The sequence below is a fragment of the Mesoplodon densirostris genome, chromosome 19, assembly GCF_025265405.1.
Source record: "Mesoplodon densirostris isolate mMesDen1 chromosome 19, mMesDen1 primary haplotype, whole genome shotgun sequence".
Classification (NCBI taxonomy): domain Eukaryota; kingdom Metazoa; phylum Chordata; class Mammalia; order Artiodactyla; family Ziphiidae; genus Mesoplodon; species Mesoplodon densirostris.
The window spans coordinates 37162188-37183441 of record NC_082679.1 but is presented as its reverse complement, the minus strand read 5'-3'; the positions used below and the strand labels follow the sequence as shown (position 1 = coordinate 37183441).

The window sequence follows — 21254 nt, the reverse complement described above, 5'->3', positions numbered from 1 at the left end:
ATGACATAGGGCACTGGACACACAGAGGACACACTCCCTCTATTCCCCTTACGAGTATGGATTGCAGAGAACGTTGTCCATTTCTCATTTTCCTTCTCTGGGGGCCCCTGCCAAACTCAGTCCTCGGTGATGAGAGCCTGGAAAAGTACCCAGAGGGGATGGAATCCCACACCCCTCTTGTTTGACTTCTACATGCGACTGGCGTCTAAAACACCCTGGAAAGACCTATTTGTATTTTCTGCCACCGTTTTAACCCTGGTCAGTAAAAAGAATCGCTGAGATAAAATAGAAAAGGACACGATATGTGACACCCATTTTTCCCTTCAACACGTCAAATCACCTTCATACGTGGAGGAGCAATTCTGAAAGCTGGACGCTTTCATATGCTGCACTTACATTGAAGGTGTGCCCGAGTCCTGGGAACGCTTCACAGACGCCCCACTGTGCGGACCACACACGCCTGGAGCAGCTCTGCCCCCTGCCTCCCCACAGGGAACATCAGTCTTGGCTTGCCCAGGGCTACTGACAGGACACTCGCCACCCGTGACGGCTCCCTGCAGGGCCTTGGCTCTGAGTCTTCGCAAGTTCCTCCCTAGATCAGGCTGACATCTTCCCTTCCCTCAAATGCAGCCCGTGGCTACTTGACACTCCGATAGTGACTTGAATTTGGTGGGAATTTCCCAGCTGTTTCCCTGAGACTTGCTTTCAGAAGAAGGACTTCACGTGTTCCTCTGCAGAGTGATGGTGGTGCTGCAGTGCGGAGGGCCTGGTGCTGTTTATTAGCAAGAAGTGTGTGCTGAGGGAACAGGTAATATATTTCAGGTGTTGCGCCCCCTGGCGGTCTGGGGAGGGAACGCCTAGTTGATGGGCACTCGGAGAGACAGAGGAGACACGTGGCTCAGAAGTCAGGAGCAAGATTGCCCACAGGTGCCCTGTGTGAAGGGGGGCATTTCAGGAGCCGGCCCGTTCTGCGTGCGTGGGTGTTGGTGTCAGGCACTCGGGATCACAGCCAGCAAGCCACTTCCTGACCTGGCAAGTCACTGATACTCTCGGAGATTTCATTTCCTCCTTTCGATAAAAAAGATTAATTTCAATGAGGGGGAATAAGCCAGATAGTGGCCCGGCTCCTAGCTCGGGCTTCCCGAACGGTGTCCTTTATGATCGCTCTCTCCACACTGACATTTGTGCACAGAGAATCCTTGAGCTCCCAACAAGCTCCTGGAGAAAGGCTCCCTGGTTTGCAAGCAAGCTCATGGTGAGGGCACAGATGGATAGGAACCTTGCTTATCCGGTGCCAGAGGGCGTGGGGAGGTTCTCCAACAAGCCCCATGGAACGAGGCACCGCCACAGCATTTGCACAGGCTCAGTGAACCTGCAAGGTCTGGAGTGAGGGTGCCAATTGCAGAGAGGTTAAGCAACTTACCCAAGGGCACACAGCCTGTACTCAGAGGACGGCGCCTACACCACAGCTGTCCCACCTCCCGGCCACAGGGTGCCGGTCATGACATCACTGGAGGCGGAATCCAGCCTCTCCTTTTTCAGGGCTGCAAGGGTCTTCGGAGACAGTCCAGCTGCGCTCCTGGCTGCAGAGGTGGGAGGCTGAAGCCCAGAGAGGTCACAGAGCTGTGCAGAGGGCTCTGCCTGCCAGCTCAGGGCCTTCCCACTGCCGCCGCTGTGCCAGGTGTTCCGTGTTCTCACCTTTCATGGGATGACATGGTGTCCGGTTGGGCGGGGGGCTGCAGTCAGCCTGCAGGAGGGCCAGTCCCACCTGTGTCACATACAGCCCTGTGACATAACCTCTCTCTGGCTCAGTCTCCTCTGCTCTAAAGGGCAAAATAATAGTGTCTGGCTCTCGGGATTACAGAATTGAATACACGCAAAGAAGGTCAGAACCTACTGGGCACTCAGTGAGTAAATCCATCGGATCACCGATTCACTTATTTATCTCTTTATTTATGTGTTATCATTAGCCTAGGAGACATTGTCCTCCTTCCAGACACGCAAGCAAGGATGGTGTGTTTAGCTCTGTGCTCTGGGCCGTCCTCATCAACCCTGTGAGCCTGGGACCAGTTCCCCTGAGAGGGTTATCCGGCCTTCCCGCCAAGAGCCGTTGACACTACAAGTAGAAAGCCGTGAGTCACACAGTCGCCGTCCTCCTGACACATACAGAAGGATCCTGCCATTTCTGCTGTCACCTGCATCCGGATTTCCTGACCATTTTCTTTTCAGCGATTTTCCGAAATACGTTATACCAAAAGAAACCTCTTGAACACTACTGAAGGAGAGAGTCAGAAGGTAGCCACAAAGTCATAAATCCATTCCTATTCTGTCACTCTGGTCGCCCCCAGGATTGAGCTGGACATGGTAGAGACGGGCTGAGGACACAGCTCTGGGCCAAAGGGGAGCTTTCTCACCGACTCCCTCTCTCAGCTGCGAAGGACAAAAGCACAGAAGCAGGGCACCACTCCCCAGCACCGTGTGCCTGCCTCCGGAGCCTCCTTGTACTGTAGGTAGTTTGGCCTTTGGGAAACGGGCTCCTGACTAGGATCTCCCTTCCCGGTTGGTGTGACAGTTCAAAGAGCAAAAGTGATGAACAAGGCTTGGCCTGGACTCCACGGTGAGTAACTGTCGGGACTACTCAAAGGGAACTATCCACTTGTCTCGCTTTGTTATTTAACGCCAGGTCTGCCTATCACTTACAATGACGCCATCCCTGGGGAGCATCCCATGATTAGGGAACCTCCACCCTGGCGTGGGGTGGACTGGCTACAGTGAGGAGCCCCCCTGGAAAGTTGAGGCAAAGAAGCCCCCGCGGAAATGAGCCACGATCCCTTCAGGAAAGGAAAACACAAGTGAGGAGGACTAGCGGCTGAAGGCAATGTTCACCGCGCTGCGGTTCCAGGAGACGGTACCGGAAACATGCTTCCAAAGGACCGTGGTGGGGACCGGGGCTGGCAACGCCTGGGGACACATGGGCTGGGCGAAACGGTGCTGAGGGTCACAGCCGCCTGCCGTCTCTGACACCGCTCCCCGGCTCCAGCCAAGCCAGGGACACGAGCGGGAGGCGGGGGCTGTTCTCAGGCTGCAGGAAACGGCGACCCGCAGGCCGGCGGCGCGGGGCCCGGGGCGGGGAAGACCGGAGGACGCGGGAGCTGGAGTCCTGCGCAACCCGCCAACAGGGTGGCTGCTCCCGTCGGGCACATTGGGAAGGGGCGGCCAGGGGGCTGGGACACCGCTTACCGCACGGCACCCGGTTCCTCCGCTCCAGCCGGCCCCGAAGTGGAATCGTGCGCTCGGCCCCGCCTGTTGCTCACAGCCCGGCCCAGGGCGCTGAGGGCGCTGCGCACGGCGCGGGCGCGGGCCCGGGCGCGGGCGCGGATCCGCGGGGCGCGTGCAAGGCGGGGGCGGGGCCTCTGCGCCCGGGCCGCCTCCTCGGCCTATAACTGAGCCCCCGGGCTCCTCGCTCCCACACGGCCCCCACCGGACCCGTGCAGCCGCTTCGCCCCTTGCTTTGGACCTCGGGCCTCACTTCTCCTCCAGATGGACCCCAAGTGCTCCTGCCCCACTGGTAAGGGAGCCCTGGCTTTGAGCCTTAGGATGCCCCCTTCCCAGGCACAGGACGACAAGGGAGGGTTTTGAGTTTGAGCTCAGGAGGACTCCTGTCACGGGTCCGGGGCTTTCTTGGTAGCCAGGCCCCTGGGAGCATGTCAGTCTCCCTTTGCCTCTCTGTTGACACTGAGGGCACGGAGGCTCCAGGCTGTCCTTCTTGAGGTCACCCAGCTGGTCAGGGGATTGCTAGACCGGGACCCCGTGTTTGGAGGAGGCCTCGGAGCTGCCAGGACTGGATGGGAGGAGGGGACACTGCCTCTTTGGGGTTCAGGCCATGGGCCCTGGCCCCCAGCCCCAGTCAGCCTGGGCTGGGTCTGGAGCCTGGGACCTTCCCTGTGGAGTCCCATCAGGAGGGGACCTACTCTCCTTGGACCAGAAGAGACGAGCTGGGGCTTCTCTATCCGCCTGAGTGGACACGAGCTCCCAGGACTGGGTCCTGACGGAGGAGGGCTCAGGGAGGCATTGCTGACCGTCTGCTGTAGCTCCTGCATCCCTCTCCCTGCTCACTGCTGGCCTTTCCCTTCCTGGCAGGCGGCTCCTGCAGCTGCGCTGGCTCCTGCACCTGCAAGGCCTGCAGATGCACCTCCTGCAAGAAGAGTGAGTGTGCGGGGCCTTCTCTGGCAATGCGGGGTGTGGGCTGAGTGCGAGGAGGGAGCCCAGAGCTCAGCAGGAAGGAGCAGGACAGGGACCAAACTTCCCGGCACCCCCCTCACCAGGAAGGGATTCCCAATCAGAGCTGGAATCACCTTCGACATGACCGAGACCCAGGCGCGCACTAGAGAACAGGGAGACTGAGGCCCAGACGGGTCACCAACCAACAACCTCAGACCTGTCACTAGAACTAGTCCTCCTGCCTCCTGAGGCACGCTTCTGAATCCTCCCAGGGACTGAAGCACTGTAGGGACATGAGCGAGCGACCGTGTGTGGCTTCTCGGACCTGGTGCAGCCCCTTCCTGTCGAAGCAACCCAGAGCTTCCCTATCCCGAGCGGGAGCTACTCTGTGAGGGGTTTGCCTCCACTTTGATCCTGAGGACGTGGCTCACATCACTGGTGGTGCTGGGGGCCGGCTTTCTCTTGCCCCCGAGGCCCTGCTCACTGTCTGTCCAAGGCGCTGTGCCCTGTCCTGGGCACAGATGGGGCAGGCAACCTGAACCTAGTGTCTGAGAGCAATTCTCTCAGGACAGAGGACACCGTCGTAAACTCAGGGTCTGGGCCTGAGGGCGGCTGGGGCCAGGCCTGGTGTTGGGAAGGGTGGTTGTGGACAACGCGTGGTCCGACTGCACGCTGCCCTTGCCTCCCCAGGCTGCTGCTCCTGCTGCCCCGTGGGCTGCGCCAAGTGTGCCCAGGGCTGCGTCTGCAAAGGGGCCTCGGACAAGTGCAGCTGCTGTGCCTGATGTCGCGGAGAGCCTGCCCCAGGTGTCAATGGAGGACCACGGGCCGACCTGTGTTTTTCTACAACTCTGACTTGATTGCTACATTCCCTTTCCTATGAAATATGTGAGTTGTAATAAAAGTTGTTGACACTCTTCCGACTCGGCTCTTTTTTCTGTGCATTGGGAATAAGGGCTTTTGTGCCATCCAGGGCTGGTGTAGGAGACTGGATGAGAAGTGCAGAGACTTGGGTACTGGAACAAAATGTGAGTCCCTAACAAACTGAGTGCCTAAGACAAGCCACACTCCCTCACTGGGTTCATCTTCCGTACAATGGAAGAGCATTAGACCAGATGCTCTAAGGGTGTTGAGCAGATACAAGGTCCCCTCCATTCTCATGGCAAGGGTTCGTGGCATGGCAAGGGTTGGTGACTTCTCAATGCCTCATTTCCCATCCTCTGATTTCCCTGGCTAACTTCACTCATAGATCTTCCTCATAGATCTTAGGCTTCATAGACTCTAAAGAAGTTGGAATCACACCTCCAGTTACCTGAATCCCTACCTGGAAGTCTCAAACTCCCTGCACTGAAAGATGTGTGAATTTTCTAGCTGTGGTTTTTATTTTCTAACTTCACAAACCTAAACTTTGGTAAAATAAAATTAAGTGAACTACTAAGAAAAATTTCAAAGGACACAAAATACAAAACCCAACTTTTGATTCAATAAATTTGAATAAAGGTATGAGGATCAGAGTAATACAGGAAAAATTTAAAAAGTAAAAACATGTTTGTTCACCTGAAACTAACACAATATTGTAAATCAGCCATACTTCAATCATTAAAAAAAAAACCATGAGTTCATCAAAGGAGTATGTTGAACACGGAAAACACTTTCAAACGCCCCACTGTGTGGATCACCCACACCTGAAGTAGCTCTTCCCACCATCCCCACAGGGAACATCCGTCTCGGCTGGCCCAGTGCCAGTGAGAGGACACCTGCTACCCCTGAGAGCTCCCTGCGGTGAGTTGGCTCTGAATCTTTGGAAGTTCCTTTAGGTCAGGCTGAACGCTGCCTTCAAAATCCAGCCCTTGGCTACTGGAAAGCAGCAAAGTGACTAGGAATTTGTAGGTAATGCCCAGCCATTTCCCAACAAGAGGCCGAGTACCTGGAAACTGGTTCCACATGAAGGACTTCATGTCTGCCTGTGCAGGGTAGTGTCAGATTCTGCATTTACAACGTGGTGGTGGTATTTATTAGGAAGGAGTGAGGCGCTGAGTGACCTGTAAATAATGGCGAGAGCTGGTCCTCCTGACAACTTCTGGAGGGATTTGCTATTTGATGGAAAGTCAAAGAGAAAGACGAGTCACGTGGCCCAAGAGTCAGGACCGCACTCACCCACAGGTGTCCTGTGTGAAGAGGGGATTTCAGGAGCCAGCCTGTGCTGGGTGCACGGGTGCTGGTGTCAGGCAGTCTTGGTTCACAGACCACAGTGGCACTTACCACCCGCGTATCCTAAATGAGTCGCTCGACCTCTCTAAGTCTCCATGTCCTATAAAAAGGAGATGATATCCCTGTGTGGTATTGAGAGTGGCCTAGCTCCTCACTAGGGCTTTATAAACAGTGTCTATTAGGCTGCTTCTGTTCACAGTGACTTTCCTGGGACACAATTTTGATGAATTCCAACAAGCTCTTGGGGAAAGGCTCATGGTGTTGCAAGCATGACTCTAGGCAGGAGGTTAAGGTTTGATTGCAAGTTTACTGATTCACTGGCAGGGGGAGTGCGCATGCCCTGCAATAGCCCCCCTAGAATAAGATGCTGCCACACCATTTGGAGGAACACAAAATCAATGCCCACCCTCCCTATCACTTGATCTATATTGAACCAGTAACACAGTGAACCTGCAGGGGCTGGAAGGATTGCGCCAGCTACCCAGAGTTTCAGCAACCTGCCTAAGGGCACACAGACCATATTCAGAGGTCTGAAGCTATAGCAAGGCTGTCTCACCTCCTTGCCAAAGGTCGCCGATTAGGAGGTCACTGAAGGCTGAGTCCTGCCTATCATTATTCAGAGCTGGAAGTGTCCTTTCAGACAGTCTAGTTGTGCTTCTGGCTGCAGAGATGGGAGACTAAAGTCCAGAGAGGTCACAGAGCTATGCAGAGGGATGTGACTGCCTGCTCAGTGCCCTTCCCGCTGCCGAATACTGAAAGGGAAATAACCACTCTTCATGCTGTGCTCTTTAATGCCAGGTCTGCCCATCACTTACAATGATCCCTTCCACGGGGTGGGATCTCATCCTTTGGGAACCTCCATCCTGGTGCAGGGTGGACTGGCTAGGATCAGGAAATCCCCTGCCAAGTTTAGGCCAGGAGCACAGGGACAAGTGTGCCCACCCATCCATTCAGTAGTGCAGAAAAGAAGGAAGGATGGGAGGCAGAGGCCTGAGTTGGTCGCGGTGCTCTTACGGAGAAACGTTAGAGAAGCGCTGCCTAAGGACCATCGTGGAGACCAGGACAGGAAATGGTGGGGGAAGAGGGAGTCGGAGGATTGGTGGTGAAGGTCACATCCACCGCCGCTCTCTGCACACAACTCCCAGGATCCAGCCATGCCTGGGACGGGAGCGCGAGACTAGGGTTGCACACGGGCTCCGGAAAGGGGGAACCTGAAGACAACAGCGCGGGGGCCGGTGGTGGGGAAGACAGCGAGGATACAGAGGCTGGGTTGCTGGAAAATCCCGGAACAAGGTGGCTGCCGCCCTCGGGAAAATCGGGAGGGGCGGACAGGGAGGCTAGGACACCGCGCACCTCCCGGCAAACAGTCCCTACCGGCGAGCAGGCACCAAAGACGGCTCTCCGTGCGCAGAGCGGACCCACGTACACTGGGAGAATCCTGTCTCGGCCCCAAGGGTTGCTCACAGCCGGGCCCCGGGCGCTGCGGGCGGGGCGGGCGCAGATCCGCGGGGCGGGTGCAAGGAGGGGGTGGGACCTCTGCGCCCGGGCCGCCTCCTCTGGGTACAAACACTGCAAGCAGGCTCCTAGGCTCCACACGCCTCCCACCAGCTCACGGGCCTCTTGGCCGCTTGCTTTCGACCCCCGGCCTCGCCTTGGCTCCAAATGGACCCCAACTGCTCCTGCCCCACTGGTAAGGAACCCCTGGCTCTGGGCCTTGGATGCACGCTTCTCAGCCCAGGACACAGTGTCCCTGGGGTTAGATGAGGAAGAAGTTTCCATTCGAGCACAAGTGGACGGCCGCGGTTCACCCAGTGCTTTCTTCCCAGCCGGGGCAGCGACAGCATTTTTTTAACCTATTTTTTGTTTTGTTTTTTGGCTGTACCACTCAGCTTGTGGGAGCTTAGTTCCCTGACCAGGGACGGAACCCAGACACTAGGAAGCGAGAGCGCTGTCCCCTAACCACTAGATCGCCAGCGATTTCCAGCCTCTATTTTTGAATGGGGAGTACAGAGGCTCAAGACTGCCTTTGTTGAGGTCACCCAGCAGGTCACGGAATTGCTAGACCCAGGGTTTGGAGGAGGCCTCGGACCTGCCAGGACTGGATGGGAGGAGGGGACACTGCCTCTTTGGGGTTCAGGCCATGGGCCCTGGCCCCCAGCCCCAGTCAGCCTGGGCTGGGTCTGGAGCCTGGGACCTTCCCTGTGGAGTCCCATCAGGAGGGGACCTACTCTCCTCGGACCAGAAGAGACGAGCTGGGGCTTCTCTATCCGCCTGAGTGGACACGAGCTCCCAGGACTGGGTCCTGACGGAGGAGGAGGGCTCAGGGAGGCATTGCTGACCGTCTGCTGTAGCTCCTGCTCACTGCTGGCCTTTCCCTTCCTGGCAGGCGGCTCCTGCAGCTGCGCTGGCTCCTGCACCTGCAAGGCCTGCAGATGCACCTCCTGCAAGAAGAGTGAGTGTGCGGGGCCTTCTCTGGCAATGCGGGGTGTGGGCTGAGTGCGAGGAGGGAGCCCAGAGCTCAGCAGGCAGGAGCAGGACAGGGACCAAACTTCCCGGCACCCCCCTCACCAGGAAGGGATTCCCAATCAGAGCTGGAATCACCTTCGACATGACCGAGACCCAGGCGCGCACTAGAGAACAGGGAGACTGAGGCCCAGACGGGTCACCAACCAACGACCTCAGACCTGTCACTAGAACTAGTCCTCCTCCCTCCTGAGTCACGCTTCTGAATCCTCCCAGGGACTGAAGCACTGTAGGGAAATGAACGAGTGATCCTGTGTGGCTTCTCGGACCTGGTGCAGCCCCTTCCTGTCGAAGCAGCCCAGAGCCTCCCTACCCCGAGCGGGAGCTGCTCTGTGAGGGGTTTGCCTCCACTTTGATCCTGAGGACGTGGCTCACATCACTGGTGGTGCTGGGGGCTGGCTTTGTCTTGTCCCCAGAGGCCCTGCTCAGTGTCTCTCCAAGGCGCTGTGCCCTGTCCTGGGCACAGATGGGGCAGGCAACCTGAACCTAGTGCCTGACAGCAATTCTCTCAGGACAGAGGACACCGTCGTAAACTCAGGGTCTGGGCCTGAGGGCGGCTGGGCCAGGCCTGCTGTTGGGAAGGGTGGGTGCGGACAACGCGTGGTCCGACTGCACGCTGCCCTTGCCTCCCCAGGCTGCTGCTCCTGCTGCCCCGTGGGCTGCGCCAAGTGTGCCCAGGGCTGCGTCTGCAAAGGGGCCTCGGACAAGTGCAGCTGCTGTGCCTGATGTCGCGGAGAGCCTGCCCCAGGTGTCAACAGGGCAACCAGGACAAACCTGCATTTTACCGTTTTTCATACAAGCGGACCTGACGCTACATTCCTTTTTCTATGAAATATGTGAGTTGTAATAAAAGTTGTTGACTTTATTCTGGCTCTGTCTTCCTTCTTCTGTCTTGAACAAAGAGACGCCGTGCCCATCAGGGCTGGCGTGGGGAACTGGACTGGACGTGCAGAGACCTCGGCTCTGGACCAAAGAGTACCCCCCCACCCCCCAAAACACACGCACACGGAGCGTCTTAGCCCCTTAGGTTAAGTTGAGCTTCAGTTTCTCAGCTCCAAATGAAAGCCTCGCCAGATGACATAGGGCACTGGACACACAGAGGACACACTCCCTCTATTCCCCTTACGAGTATGGATTGCAGAGAACGTTGTCCATTTCTCATTTTCCTTCTCTGGGGGCCCCTGCCAAACTCAGTCCTCGGTGATGAGAGCCTGGAAAAGTACCCAGAGGGGATGGAATCCCACACCCCTCTTGTTTGACTTCTACATGCGACTGGCGTCTAAAACACCCTGGAAAGACCTATTTGTATTTTCTGCCACCGTTTTAACCCTGGTCAGTAAAAAGAATCGCTGAGATAAAATAGAAAAGGACACGATATGTGACACCCATTTTTCCCTTCAACACGTCAAATCACCTTCATACGTGGAGGAGCAATTCTGAAAGCTGGACGCTTTCATATGCTGCACTTACATTGAAGGTGTGCCCGAGTCCTGGGAACGCTTCACAGACGCCCCACTGTGCGGACCACACACGCCTGGAGCAGCTCTGCCCCCTGCCTCCCCACAGGGAACATCAGTCTTGGCTTGCCCAGGGCTACTGACAGGACACTCGCCACCCGTGACGGCTCCCTGCAGGGCCTTGGCTCTGAGTCTTCGCAAGTTCCTCCCTAGATCAGGCTGACATCTTCCCTTCCCTCAAATGCAGCCCGTGGCTACTTGACACCCCGATAGTGACTTGAATTTGGTGGGAATTTCCCAGCTGTTTCCCTGAGACTTGCTTTCAGAAGAAGGACTTCACGTGTTCCTCTGCAGAGTGATGGTGGTGCTGCAGTGCGGAGGGCCTGGTGCTGTTTATTAGCAAGAAGTGTGTGCTGAGGGAACAGGTAATATATTTCAGGTGTTGCGCCCCCTGGCGGTCTGGGGAGGGAACGCCTAGTTGATGGGCACTCGGAGAGACAGAGGAGACACGTGGCTCAGAAGTCAGGAGCAAGATTGCCCACAGGTGCCCTGTGTGAAGGGGGGCATTTCAGGAGCCGGCCCGTTCTGCGTGCGTGGGTGTTGGTGTCAGGCACTCGGGATCACAGCCAGCAAGCCACTTCCTGACCTGGCAAGTCACTGATACTCTCGGAGATTTCATTTCCTCCTTTCGATAAAAAAGATTAATTTCAATGAGGGGGAATAAGCCAGATAGTGGCCCGGCTCCTAGCTCGGGCTTCCCGAACGGTGTCCTTTATGATCGCTCTCTCCACACTGACATTTGTGCACAGAGAATCCTTGAGCTCCCAACAAGCTCCTGGAGAAAGGCTCCCTGGTTTGCAAGCAAGCTCATGGTGAGGGCACAGATGGATAGGAACCTTGCTTATCCGGTGCCAGAGGGCGTGGGGAGGTTCTCCAACAAGCCCCATGGAACGAGGCACCGCCACAGCATTTGCACAGGCTCAGTGAACCTGCAAGGTCTGGAGTGAGGGTGCCAATTGCAGAGAGGTTAAGCAACTTACCCAAGGGCACACAGCCTGTACTCAGAGGACGGCGCCTACACCACAGCTGTCCCACCTCCCGGCCAGAGGGTGCCGGTCATGACATCACTGGAGGCGGAATCCGGCCTCTCCTTTTTCAGGGCTGCAAGGGTCTTCGGAGACAGTCCAGCTGCGCTCCTGGCTGCAGAGGTGGGAGGCTGAAGCCCAGAGAGGTCACAGAGCTGTGCAGAGGGCTCTGCCTGCCAGCTCAGGGCCTTCCCACTGCCGCCGCTGTGCCAGGTGTTCCGTGTTCTCACCTTTCATGGGATGACATGGTGTCCGGTTGGGCGGGGGGCTGCAGTCAGCCTGCAGGAGGGCCAGTCCCACCTGTGTCACATACAGCCCTGTGACATAACCTCTCTCTGGCTCAGTCTCCTCTGCTCTAAAGGGCAAAATAATAGTGTCTGGCTCTCGGGATTACAGAATTGAATACACGCAAAGAAGGTCAGAACCTACTGGGCACTCAGTGAGTAAATCCATCGGATCACCGATTCACTTATTTATCTCTTTATTTATGTGTTATCATTAGCCTAGGAGACATTGTCCTCCTTCCAGACACGCAAGCAAGGATGGTGTGTTTAGCTCTGTGCTCTGGGCCGTCCTCATCAACCCTGTGAGCCTGGGACCAGTTCCCCTGAGAGGGTTATCCGGCCTTCCCGCCAAGAGCCGTTGACACTACAAGTAGAAAGCCGTGAGTCACACAGTCGCCGTCCTCCTGACACATACAGAAGGATCCTGCCATTTCTGCTGTCACCTGCATCCGGATTTCCTGACCATTTTCTTTTCAGCGATTTTCCGAAATACGTTATACCAAAAGAAACCTCTTGAACACTACTGAAGGAGAGAGTCAGAAGGTAGCCACAAAGTCATAAATCCATTCCTATTCTGTCACTCTGGTCGCCCCCAGGATTGAGCTGGACATGGTAGAGACGGGCTGAGGACACAGCTCTGGGCCAAAGGGGAGCTTTCTCACCGACTCCCTCTCTCAGCTGCGAAGCGACAAAAGCACAGAAGCAGGGCACCACTCCCCAGCACCGTGTGCCTGCCTCCGGAGCCTCCTTGTACTGTAGGTAGTTTGGCCTTTGGGAAACGGGCTCCTGACTAGGATCTCCCTTCCCGGTTGGTGTGACAGTTCAAAGAGCAAAAGTGATGAACAAGGCTTGGCCTGGACTCCACGGTGAGTAACTGTCGGGACTACTCAAAGGGAACTATCCACTTGTCTCGCTTTGTTATTTAACGCCAGGTCTGCCTATCACTTACAATGACGCCATCCCTGGGGAGCATCCCATGATTGGGGAACCTCCACCCTGGCGTGGGGTGGACTGGCTACAGTGAGGAGCCCCCCTGGAAAGTTGAGGCAAAGAAGCCCCCGCGGAAATGAGCCACGATCCCTTCAGGAAAGGAAAACACAAGTGAGGAGGACTAGCGGCTGAAGGCAATGTTCACCGCGCTGCGGTTCCAGGAGACGGTACCGGAAACATGCTTCCAAAGGACCGTGGTGGGGACCGGGGCTGGCAACGCCTGGGGACACATGGGCTGGGCGAAACGGTGCTGAGGGTCACAGCCGCCTGCCGTCTCTGACACCGCTCCCCGGCTCCAGCCAAGCCAGGGACACGAGCGGGAGGCGGGGGCTGTTCTCAGGCTGCAGGAAACGGCGACCCGCAGGCCGGCGGCGCGGGGCCCGGGGCGGGGAAGACCGGAGGACGCGGGAGCTGGAGTCCTGCGCAACCCGCCAACAGGGTGGCTGCTCCCGTCGGGCACATTGGGAAGGGGCGGCCAGGGGGCTGGGACACCGCTTACCGCACGGCACCCGGTTCCTCCGCTCCAGCCGGCCCCGAAGTGGAATCGTGCGCTCGGCCCCGCCTGTTGCTCACAGCCCGGCCCAGGGCGCTGAGGGCGCTGCGCACGGCGCGGGCGCGGGCCCGGGCGCGGGCGCGGATCCGCGGGGCGCGTGCAAGGCGGGGGCGGGGCCTCTGCGCCCGGGCCGCCTCCTCGGCCTATAACTGAGCCCCCGGGCTCCTCGCTCCCACACGGCCCCCACCGGACCCGTGCAGCCGCTTCGCCCCTTGCTTTGGACCTCGGGCCTCACTTCTCCTCCAGATGGACCCCAAGTGCTCCTGCCCCACTGGTAAGGGAGCCCTGGCTTTGAGCCTTAGGATGCCCCCTTCCCAGGCACAGGACGACAAGGGAGGGTTTTGAGTTTGAGCTCAGGAGGACTCCTGTCACGGGTCCGGGGCTTTCTTGGTAGCCAGGCCCCTGGGAGCATGTCAGTCTCCCTTTGCCTCTCTGTTGACACTGAGGGCACGGAGGCTCCAGGCTGTCCTTCTTGAGGTCACCCAGCTGGTCAGGGGATTGCTAGACCGGGACCCCGTGTTTGGAGGAGGCCTCGGAGCTGCCAGGACTGGATGGGAGGAGGGGACACTGCCTCTTTGGGGTTCAGGCCATGGGCCCTGGCCCCCAGCCCCAGTCAGCCTGGGCTGGGTCTGGAGCCTGGGACCTTCCCTGTGGAGTCCCATCAGGAGGGGACCTACTCTCCTTGGACCAGAAGAGACGAGCTGGGGCTTCTCTATCCGCCTGAGTGGACACGAGCTCCCAGGACTGGGTCCTGACGGAGGAGGAGGGCTCAGGGAGGCATTGCTGACCGTCTGCTGTAGCTCCTGCTCACTGCTGGCCTTTCCCTTCCTGGCAGGCGGCTCCTGCAGCTGCGCTGGCTCCTGCACCTGCAAGGCCTGCAGATGCACCTCCTGCAAGAAGAGTGAGTGTGCGGGGCCTTCTCTGGCAATGCGGGGTGTGGGCTGAGTGCGAGGAGGGAGCCCAGAGCTCAGCAGGCAGGAGCAGGACAGGGACCAAACTTCCCGGCACCCCCCTCACCAGGAAGGGATTCCCAATCAGAGCTGGAATCACCTTCGACATGACCGAGACCCAGGCGCGCACTAGAGAACAGGGAGACTGAGGCCCAGACGGGTCACCAACCAACAACCTCAGACCTGTCACTAGAACTAGTCCTCCTGCCTCCTGAGGCACGCTTCTGAATCCTCCCAGGGACTGAAGCACTGTAGGGACATGAGCGAGCGACCGTGTGTGGCTTCTCGGACCTGGTGCAGCCCCTTCCTGTCGAAGCAACCCAGAGCTTCCCTATCCCGAGCGGGAGCTACTCTGTGAGGGGTTTGCCTCCACTTTGATCCTGAGGACGTGGCTCACATCACTGGTGGTGCTGGGGGCCGGCTTTCTCTTGCCCCAGAGGCCCTGCTCACTGTCTGTCCAAGGCGCTGTGCCCTGTCCTGGGCACAGATGGGGCAGGCAACCTGAACCTAGTGTCTGAGAGCAATTCTCTCAGGACAGAGGACACCGTCGTAAACTCAGGGTCTGGGCCTGAGGGCGGCTGGGCCAGGCCTGCTGTTGGGAAGGGTGGGTGCGGACAACGCGTGGTCCGACTGCACGCTGCCCTTGCCTCCCCAGGCTGCTGCTCCTGCTGCCCCGTGGGCTGCGCCAAGTGTGCCCAGGGCTGCGTCTGCAAAGGGGCCTCGGACAAGTGCAGCTGCTGTGCCTGATGTCGCGGAGAGCCTGCCCCAGGTGTCAATGGAGGACCACGGGCCGACCTGTGTTTTTCTACAACTCTGACTTGATTGCTACATTCCCTTTCCTATGAAATATGTGAGTTGTAATAAAAGTTGTTGACACTCTTCCGACTCGGCTCTTTTTTCTGTGCATTGGGAATAAGGGCTTTTGTGCCATCCAGGGCTGGTGTAGGAGACTGGATGAGAAGTGCAGAGACTTGGGTACTGGAACAAAATGTGAGTCCCTAACAAACTGAGTGCCTAAGACAAGCCACACTCCCTCACTGGGTTCATCTTCCGTAAAATGGAAGAGCATTAGACCAGATGCTCTAAGGGTGTTGAGCAGATACAAGGTCCCCTCCATTCTCATGGCAAGGGTTCGTGGCATGGCAAGGGTTGGTGACTTCTCAATGCCTCATTTCCCATCCTCTGATTTCCCTGGCTAACTTCACTCATAGATCTTCCTCATAGATCTTAGGCTTCATAGACTCTAAAGAAGTTGGAATCACACCTCCAGTTACCTGAATCCCTACCTGGAAGTCTCAAACTCCCTGCACTGAAAGATGTGTGAATTTTCTAGCTGTGGTTTTTATTTTCTAACTTCACAAACCTAAACTTTGGTAAAATAAAATTAAGTGAACTACTAAGAAAAATTTCAAAGGACACAAAATACAAAACCCAACTTTTGATTCAATAAATTTGAATAAAGGTATGAGGATCAGAGTAATACAGGAAAAATTTAAAAAGTAAAAACATGTTTGTTCACCTGAAACTAACACCATATTGTAAATCAGCCATACTTCAATCATTAAAAAAAACCCATGAGTTCATCAAAGGAGTATGTTGAACACGGAAAACACTTTCAAAGGCCCCACTGTGTGGATCACCCACACCTGAAGTAGCTCTTCCCACCATCCCCACAGGGAACATCCGTCTCGGCTGGCCCAGTGCCAGTGAGAGGACACCTGCTACCCCTGAGAGCTCCCTGCGGTGAGTTGGCTCTGAATCTTTGGAAGTTCCTTTAGGTCAGGCTGAACGCTGCCTTCAAAATCCAGCCCTTGGCTACTGGAAAGCAGCAAAGTGACTAGGAATTTGTAGGTAATGCCCAGCCATTTCCCAACAAGAGGCCGAGTACCTGGAAACTGGTTCCACATGAAGGACTTCATGTCTGCCTGTGCAGGGTAGTGTCAGATTCTGCATTTACAACGTGGTGGTGGTATTTATTAGGAAGGAGTGAGGCGCTGAGTGACCTGTAAATAATGGCGAGAGCTGGTCCTCCTGACAACTTCTGGAGGGATTTGCTATTTGATGGAAAGTCAAAGAGAAAGACGAGTCACGTGGCCCAAGAGTCAGGACCGCACTCACCCACAGGTGTCCTGTGTGAAGAGGGGATTTCAGGAGCCAGCCTGTGCTGGGTGCACGGGTGCTGGTGTCAGGCAGTCTTGGTTCACAGACCACAGTGGCACTTACCAGCCGCGTATCCTAAATGAGTCGCTCGACCTCTCTAAGTCTCCATGTCCTATAAAAAGGAGATGATATCCCTGTGTGGTATTGAGAGTGGCCTAGCTCCTCACTAGGGCTTTATAAACAGTGTCTATTAGGCTGCTTCTGTTCACAGTGACTTTCCTGGGACACAATTTTGATGAATTCCAACAAGCTCTTGGGGAAAGGCTCATGGTGTTGCAAGCATGACTCTAGGCAGGAGGTTAAGGTTTGATTGCAAGTTTACTGATTCACTGGCAGGGGGAGTGCGCATGCCCTGCAATAGCCCCCCTAGAATAAGATGCTGCCACACCATTTGGAGGAACACAAAATCAATGCCCACCCTCCCTATCACTTGATCTATATTGAACCAGTAACACAGTGAACCTGCAGGGGCTGGAAGGATTGCGCCAGCTACCCAGAGTTTCAGCAACCTGCCTAAGGGCACACAGACCATATTCAGAGGTCTGAAGCTATAGCAAGGCTGTCTCACCTCCTTGCCAAAGGTCGCCGATTAGGAGGTCACTGAAGGCTGAGTCCTGCCTATCATTATTCAGAGCTGGAAGTGTCCTTTCAGACAGTCTAGTTGTGCTTCTGGCTGCAGAGATGGGAGACTAAAGTCCAGAGAGGTCACAGAGCTATGCAGAGGGATGTGACTGCCTGCTCAGTGCCCTTCCCGCTGCCGAATACTGAAAGGGAAATAACCACTCTTCATGCTGTGCTCTTTAATGCCAGGTCTGCCCATCACTTACAATGATCCCTTCCACGGGGTGGGATCTCATCCTTTGGGAACCTCCATCCTGGTGCAGGGGGGACTGGCTAGGATCAGGAAATCCCCTGCCAAGTTTAGGCCAGGAGCACAGGGACAAGTGTGCCCACCCATCCATTCAGTAGTGCAGAAAAGAAGGAAGGATGGGAGGCAGAGGCCTGAGTTGGTCGCGGTGCTCTTACGGAGAAACGTTAGAGAAGCGCTGCCTAAGGACCATCGTGGGGACCAGGACAGGAAATGGTGGGGGAAGAGGGAGTCGGAGGATTGGTGGTGAAGGTCACATCCACCGCCGCCCTCTGCACACAACTCCCAGGATCCAGCCATGCCTGGGACGGGAGCGCGAGACTAGGGTTGCACACGGGCTCCGGAAAGGGGGAACCTGAAGACAACAGCGCGGGGGCCGGTGGTGGGGAAGACAGCGAGGATACAGAGGCTGGGTTGCTGGAAAATCCCGGAACAAGGTGGCTGCCGCCCTCGGGAAAATCGGGAGGGGCGGACAGGGAGGCTAGGACACCGCGCACCTCCCGGCAAACAGTCCCTACCGGCGAGCAGGCACCAAAGACGGCTCTCCGTGCGCAGAGCGGACCCACGTACCCTGGGAGAATCCTGTCTCGGCCCCAAGGGTTGCTCACAGCCGGGCCCCGGGCGCTGCGGGCGGGGCGGGCGCAGATCCGCGGGGCGGGTGCAAGGAGGGGGTGGGACCTCTGCGCCCGGGCCGCCTCCTCTGGGTACAAACACTGCAAGCAGGCTCCTAGGCTCCACACGCCTCCCACCAGCTCACGGGCCTCTTGGCCGCTTGCTTTCGACCCCCGGCCTCGCCTTGGCTCCAAATGGACCCCAACTGCTCCTGCCCCACTGGTAAGGAACCCCTGGCTCTGGGCCTTGCATGCCCGCTTCTCAGCCCAGGACACAGTGTCCCTGGGGTTAGATGAGGAAGAAGTTTCCATTCGAGCACAAGTGGACGGCCGCGGTTCACCCAGTGCTTTCTTCCCAGCCAGGGCAGCGACAGCATTTTTTTAACCTATTTTTTGTTTTGTTTTTTGGCTGTACCACTCAGCTTGTGGGAGCTTAGTTCCCTGACCAGGGACGGAACCCAGACACTAGGAAGCGAGAGCGCTGTCCCCTAACCACTAGATCGCCAGCGATTTCCAGCCTCTATTTTTGAATGGGGAGTACAGAGGCTCAAGACTGCCTTTGTTGAGGTCACCCAGCAGGTCACGGAATTGCTAGACCCAGGGTTTGGAGGAGGCCTCGGACCTGCCAGGACTGGATGGGAGGAGGGGACACTGCCTCTTTGGGGTTCAGGCCATGGGCCCTGGCCCCCAGCCCCAGTCAGCCTGGGCTGGGTCTGGAGCCTGGGACCTTCCCTGTGGAGTCCCATCAGGAGGGGACCTACTCTCCTTGGACCAGAAGAGACGAGCTGGGGCTTCTCTATCCGCCTGAGTGGACACGAGCTCCCAGGACTGGGTCCTGACGGAGGAGGAGGGCTCAGGGAGGCATTGCTGACCGTCTGCTGTAGCTCCTGCTCACTGCTGGCCTTTCCCTTCCTGGCAGGCGGCTCCTGCAGCTGCGCTGGCTACTGCACCTGCAAGGCCTGCAGATGCACCTCCTGCAAGAAGAGTGAGTGTGCGGGGCCTTCTCTGGCAATGCGGGGTGTGGGCTGAGTGCGAGGAGGGAGCCCAGAGCTCAGCAGGCAGGAGCAGGACAGGGACCAAACTCCCCGGCACCCCCCTCACCAGGAAGGGATTCCCAATCAGAGCTGGAATCACCTTCGACATGACCGAGACCCAGGCGCGCACTAGAGAACAGGGAGACTGAGGCCCAGACGGGTCACCGACCAACGACCTTAGACCTGTCACTAGAACTAGTCCTCCTCCCTCCTGAGTCACGCTTCTGAATCCTCCCAGGGACTGAAGCACTGTAGGGAAATGAACGAGTGACCCTGTGTGGCTTCTCGGACCTGGTGCAGCCCCTTCCTGTCGAAGCAGCCCAGAGCCTCCCTACCCCGAGCGGGAGCTGCTCTGTGAGGGGTTTGCCTCCACTTTGATCCTGAGGACGTGGCTCACATCACTGGTGGTGCTGGGGGCTGGCTTTGTCTTGTCCCCAGAGGCCCTGCTCAGTGTCTCTCCAAGGCGCTGTGCCCTGTCCTGGGCACAGATGGGGCAGGCAACCTGAACCTAGTGCCTGACAGCAATTCTCTCAGGACAGAGGACACCGTCGTAAACTCAGGGTCTGGGCCTGAGGGCGGCTGGGCCAGGCCTGCTGTTGGGAAGGGTGGGTGCGGACAACGTGTGGTCCGACTGCACGCTGCCCTTGCCTCCCCAGGCTGCTGCTCCTGCTGCCCCGTGGGCTGCGCCAAGTGTGCCCAGGGCTGCGTCTGCAAAGGGGCCTCGGACAAGTGCAGCTGCTGTGCCTGATGTCGCGGAGAGCCTGCCCCAGGTGTCAACAGGGCAACCAGGACAAACCTGCATTTTACCGTTTTTCATACAAGCGGACCTGACGCTACATTCCTTTTTCTATGAAATATGTGAGTTGTAATAAAAGTTGTTGACTTTATTCTGGCTCTGTCTTCCTTCTTCTGTCTTGAACAAAGAGACGCCGTGCCCATCAGGGCTGGCGTGGGGAACTGGACTGGACGTGCAGAGACCTCGGCTCTGGACCAAAGAGTACCCCCCCCACCCCCCAAAACACGCACACGGAGCGTCTTAGCCCCTTAGGTTAAGTTGAGCTTCAGTTTCTCAGCTCCAAATGAAAGCCTCGCCAGATGACATAGGGCACTGGACACACAGAGGACACACTCCCTCTATTCCCCTTACGAGTATGGATTGCAGAGAACGTTGTCCATTTCTCATTTTCCTTCTCTGGGGGCCCCTGCCAAACTCAGTCCTCGGTGATGAGAGCCTGGAAAAGTACCCAGAGGGGATGGAATCCCACACCCCTCTTGTTTGACTTCTACACGCGACTGGCGTCTAAAACACCCTGGAAAGACCTATTTGTATTTTCTGCCACCGTTTTAACCCTGGTCAGTAAAAAGAATCGCTGAGATAAAATAGAAAAGGACACGATATGTGACACCCATTTTTCCCTTCAACACGTCAAATCACCTTCATACGTGGAGGAGCAATTCTGAAAGCTGGACGCTTTCATATGCTGCACTTACATTGAAGGTGTGCTCGAGTCCTGGGAACGCTTCACAGACGCCCCACTGTGCGGACCACACACGCCTGGAGCAGCTCTGCCCCCTGCCTCCCCACAGGGAACATCAGTCTTGGCTTGCCCAGGGCTACTGACAGGACACTCGCCACCCGTGACAGCTCCCTGCAGGGCCTTGGCTCTGAGTCTTCGCAAGTTCCTCCCTAGATCAGGCTGACATCTTCCCTTCCCTCAAATGCAGCCCGTGGCTACTTGACACCCCGATAGTGACTTGAATTTGGTGGGAATTTCCCAGCTGTTTCCCTGAGACTTGCTTTCAGAAGAAGGACTTCACGTGTTCCTCTGCAGAGTGATGGTGGTGCTGCAGTGCGGAGGGCCTGGTGCTGTTTATTAGCAAGAAGTGTGTGCTGAGGGAACAGGTAATATATTTCAGGTGTTGCGCCCCCTGGCGGTCTGGGGAGGGAACGCCTAGTTGATGGGCACTCGGAGAGAAAGAGGAGACACGTGGCTCAGAAGTCAGGAGCAAGATTGCCCACAGGTGCCTTGTGTGAAGGGGGGCATTTCAGGAGCCGGCCCGTTCTGCGTGCGTGGGTGTTGGTGTCAGGCACTCGGGATCACAGCCAGCAAGCCACTTCCTGACCTGGCAAGTCACTGATACTCTCGGAGATTTCATTTCCTCCTTTCGATAAAAAAGATTAATTTCAATGAGGGGGAATAAGCCAGATAGTGGCCCGGCTCCTAGCTCGGGCTTCCCGAACGGTGTCCTTTATGATCGCTCTCTCCACACTGACATTTGTGCACAGAGAATCCTTGAGCTCCCAACAAG

General features: G+C 56.9%; 2 protein-coding genes across 2 annotated transcripts; both read left to right on the top strand.

Moving 5' to 3' along the window:
- The first annotated feature begins 7984 nt into the window (after positions 1 to 7984).
- LOC132480745 (metallothionein-1E) lies at positions 7985 to 9678 on the top strand. The gene is made up of 3 exons (XM_060085136.1): positions 7985 to 8119; positions 8816 to 8881; positions 9587 to 9678. Exons 1-3 carry the CDS (start codon positions 8092 to 8094, stop codon positions 9676 to 9678), a joined length of 186 nt encoding a protein of 61 aa, XP_059941119.1. The 5' UTR covers positions 7985 to 8091.
- Positions 9679 to 17998: 8320 nt separating this feature from the next.
- LOC132480445 (metallothionein-1E-like) lies at positions 17999 to 19692 on the top strand. The gene is made up of 3 exons (XM_060084685.1): positions 17999 to 18133; positions 18830 to 18895; positions 19601 to 19692. Exons 1-3 carry the CDS (start codon positions 18106 to 18108, stop codon positions 19690 to 19692), a joined length of 186 nt encoding a protein of 61 aa, XP_059940668.1. The 5' UTR covers positions 17999 to 18105.
- The last annotated feature ends 1562 nt before the right edge of the window (positions 19693 to 21254 follow it).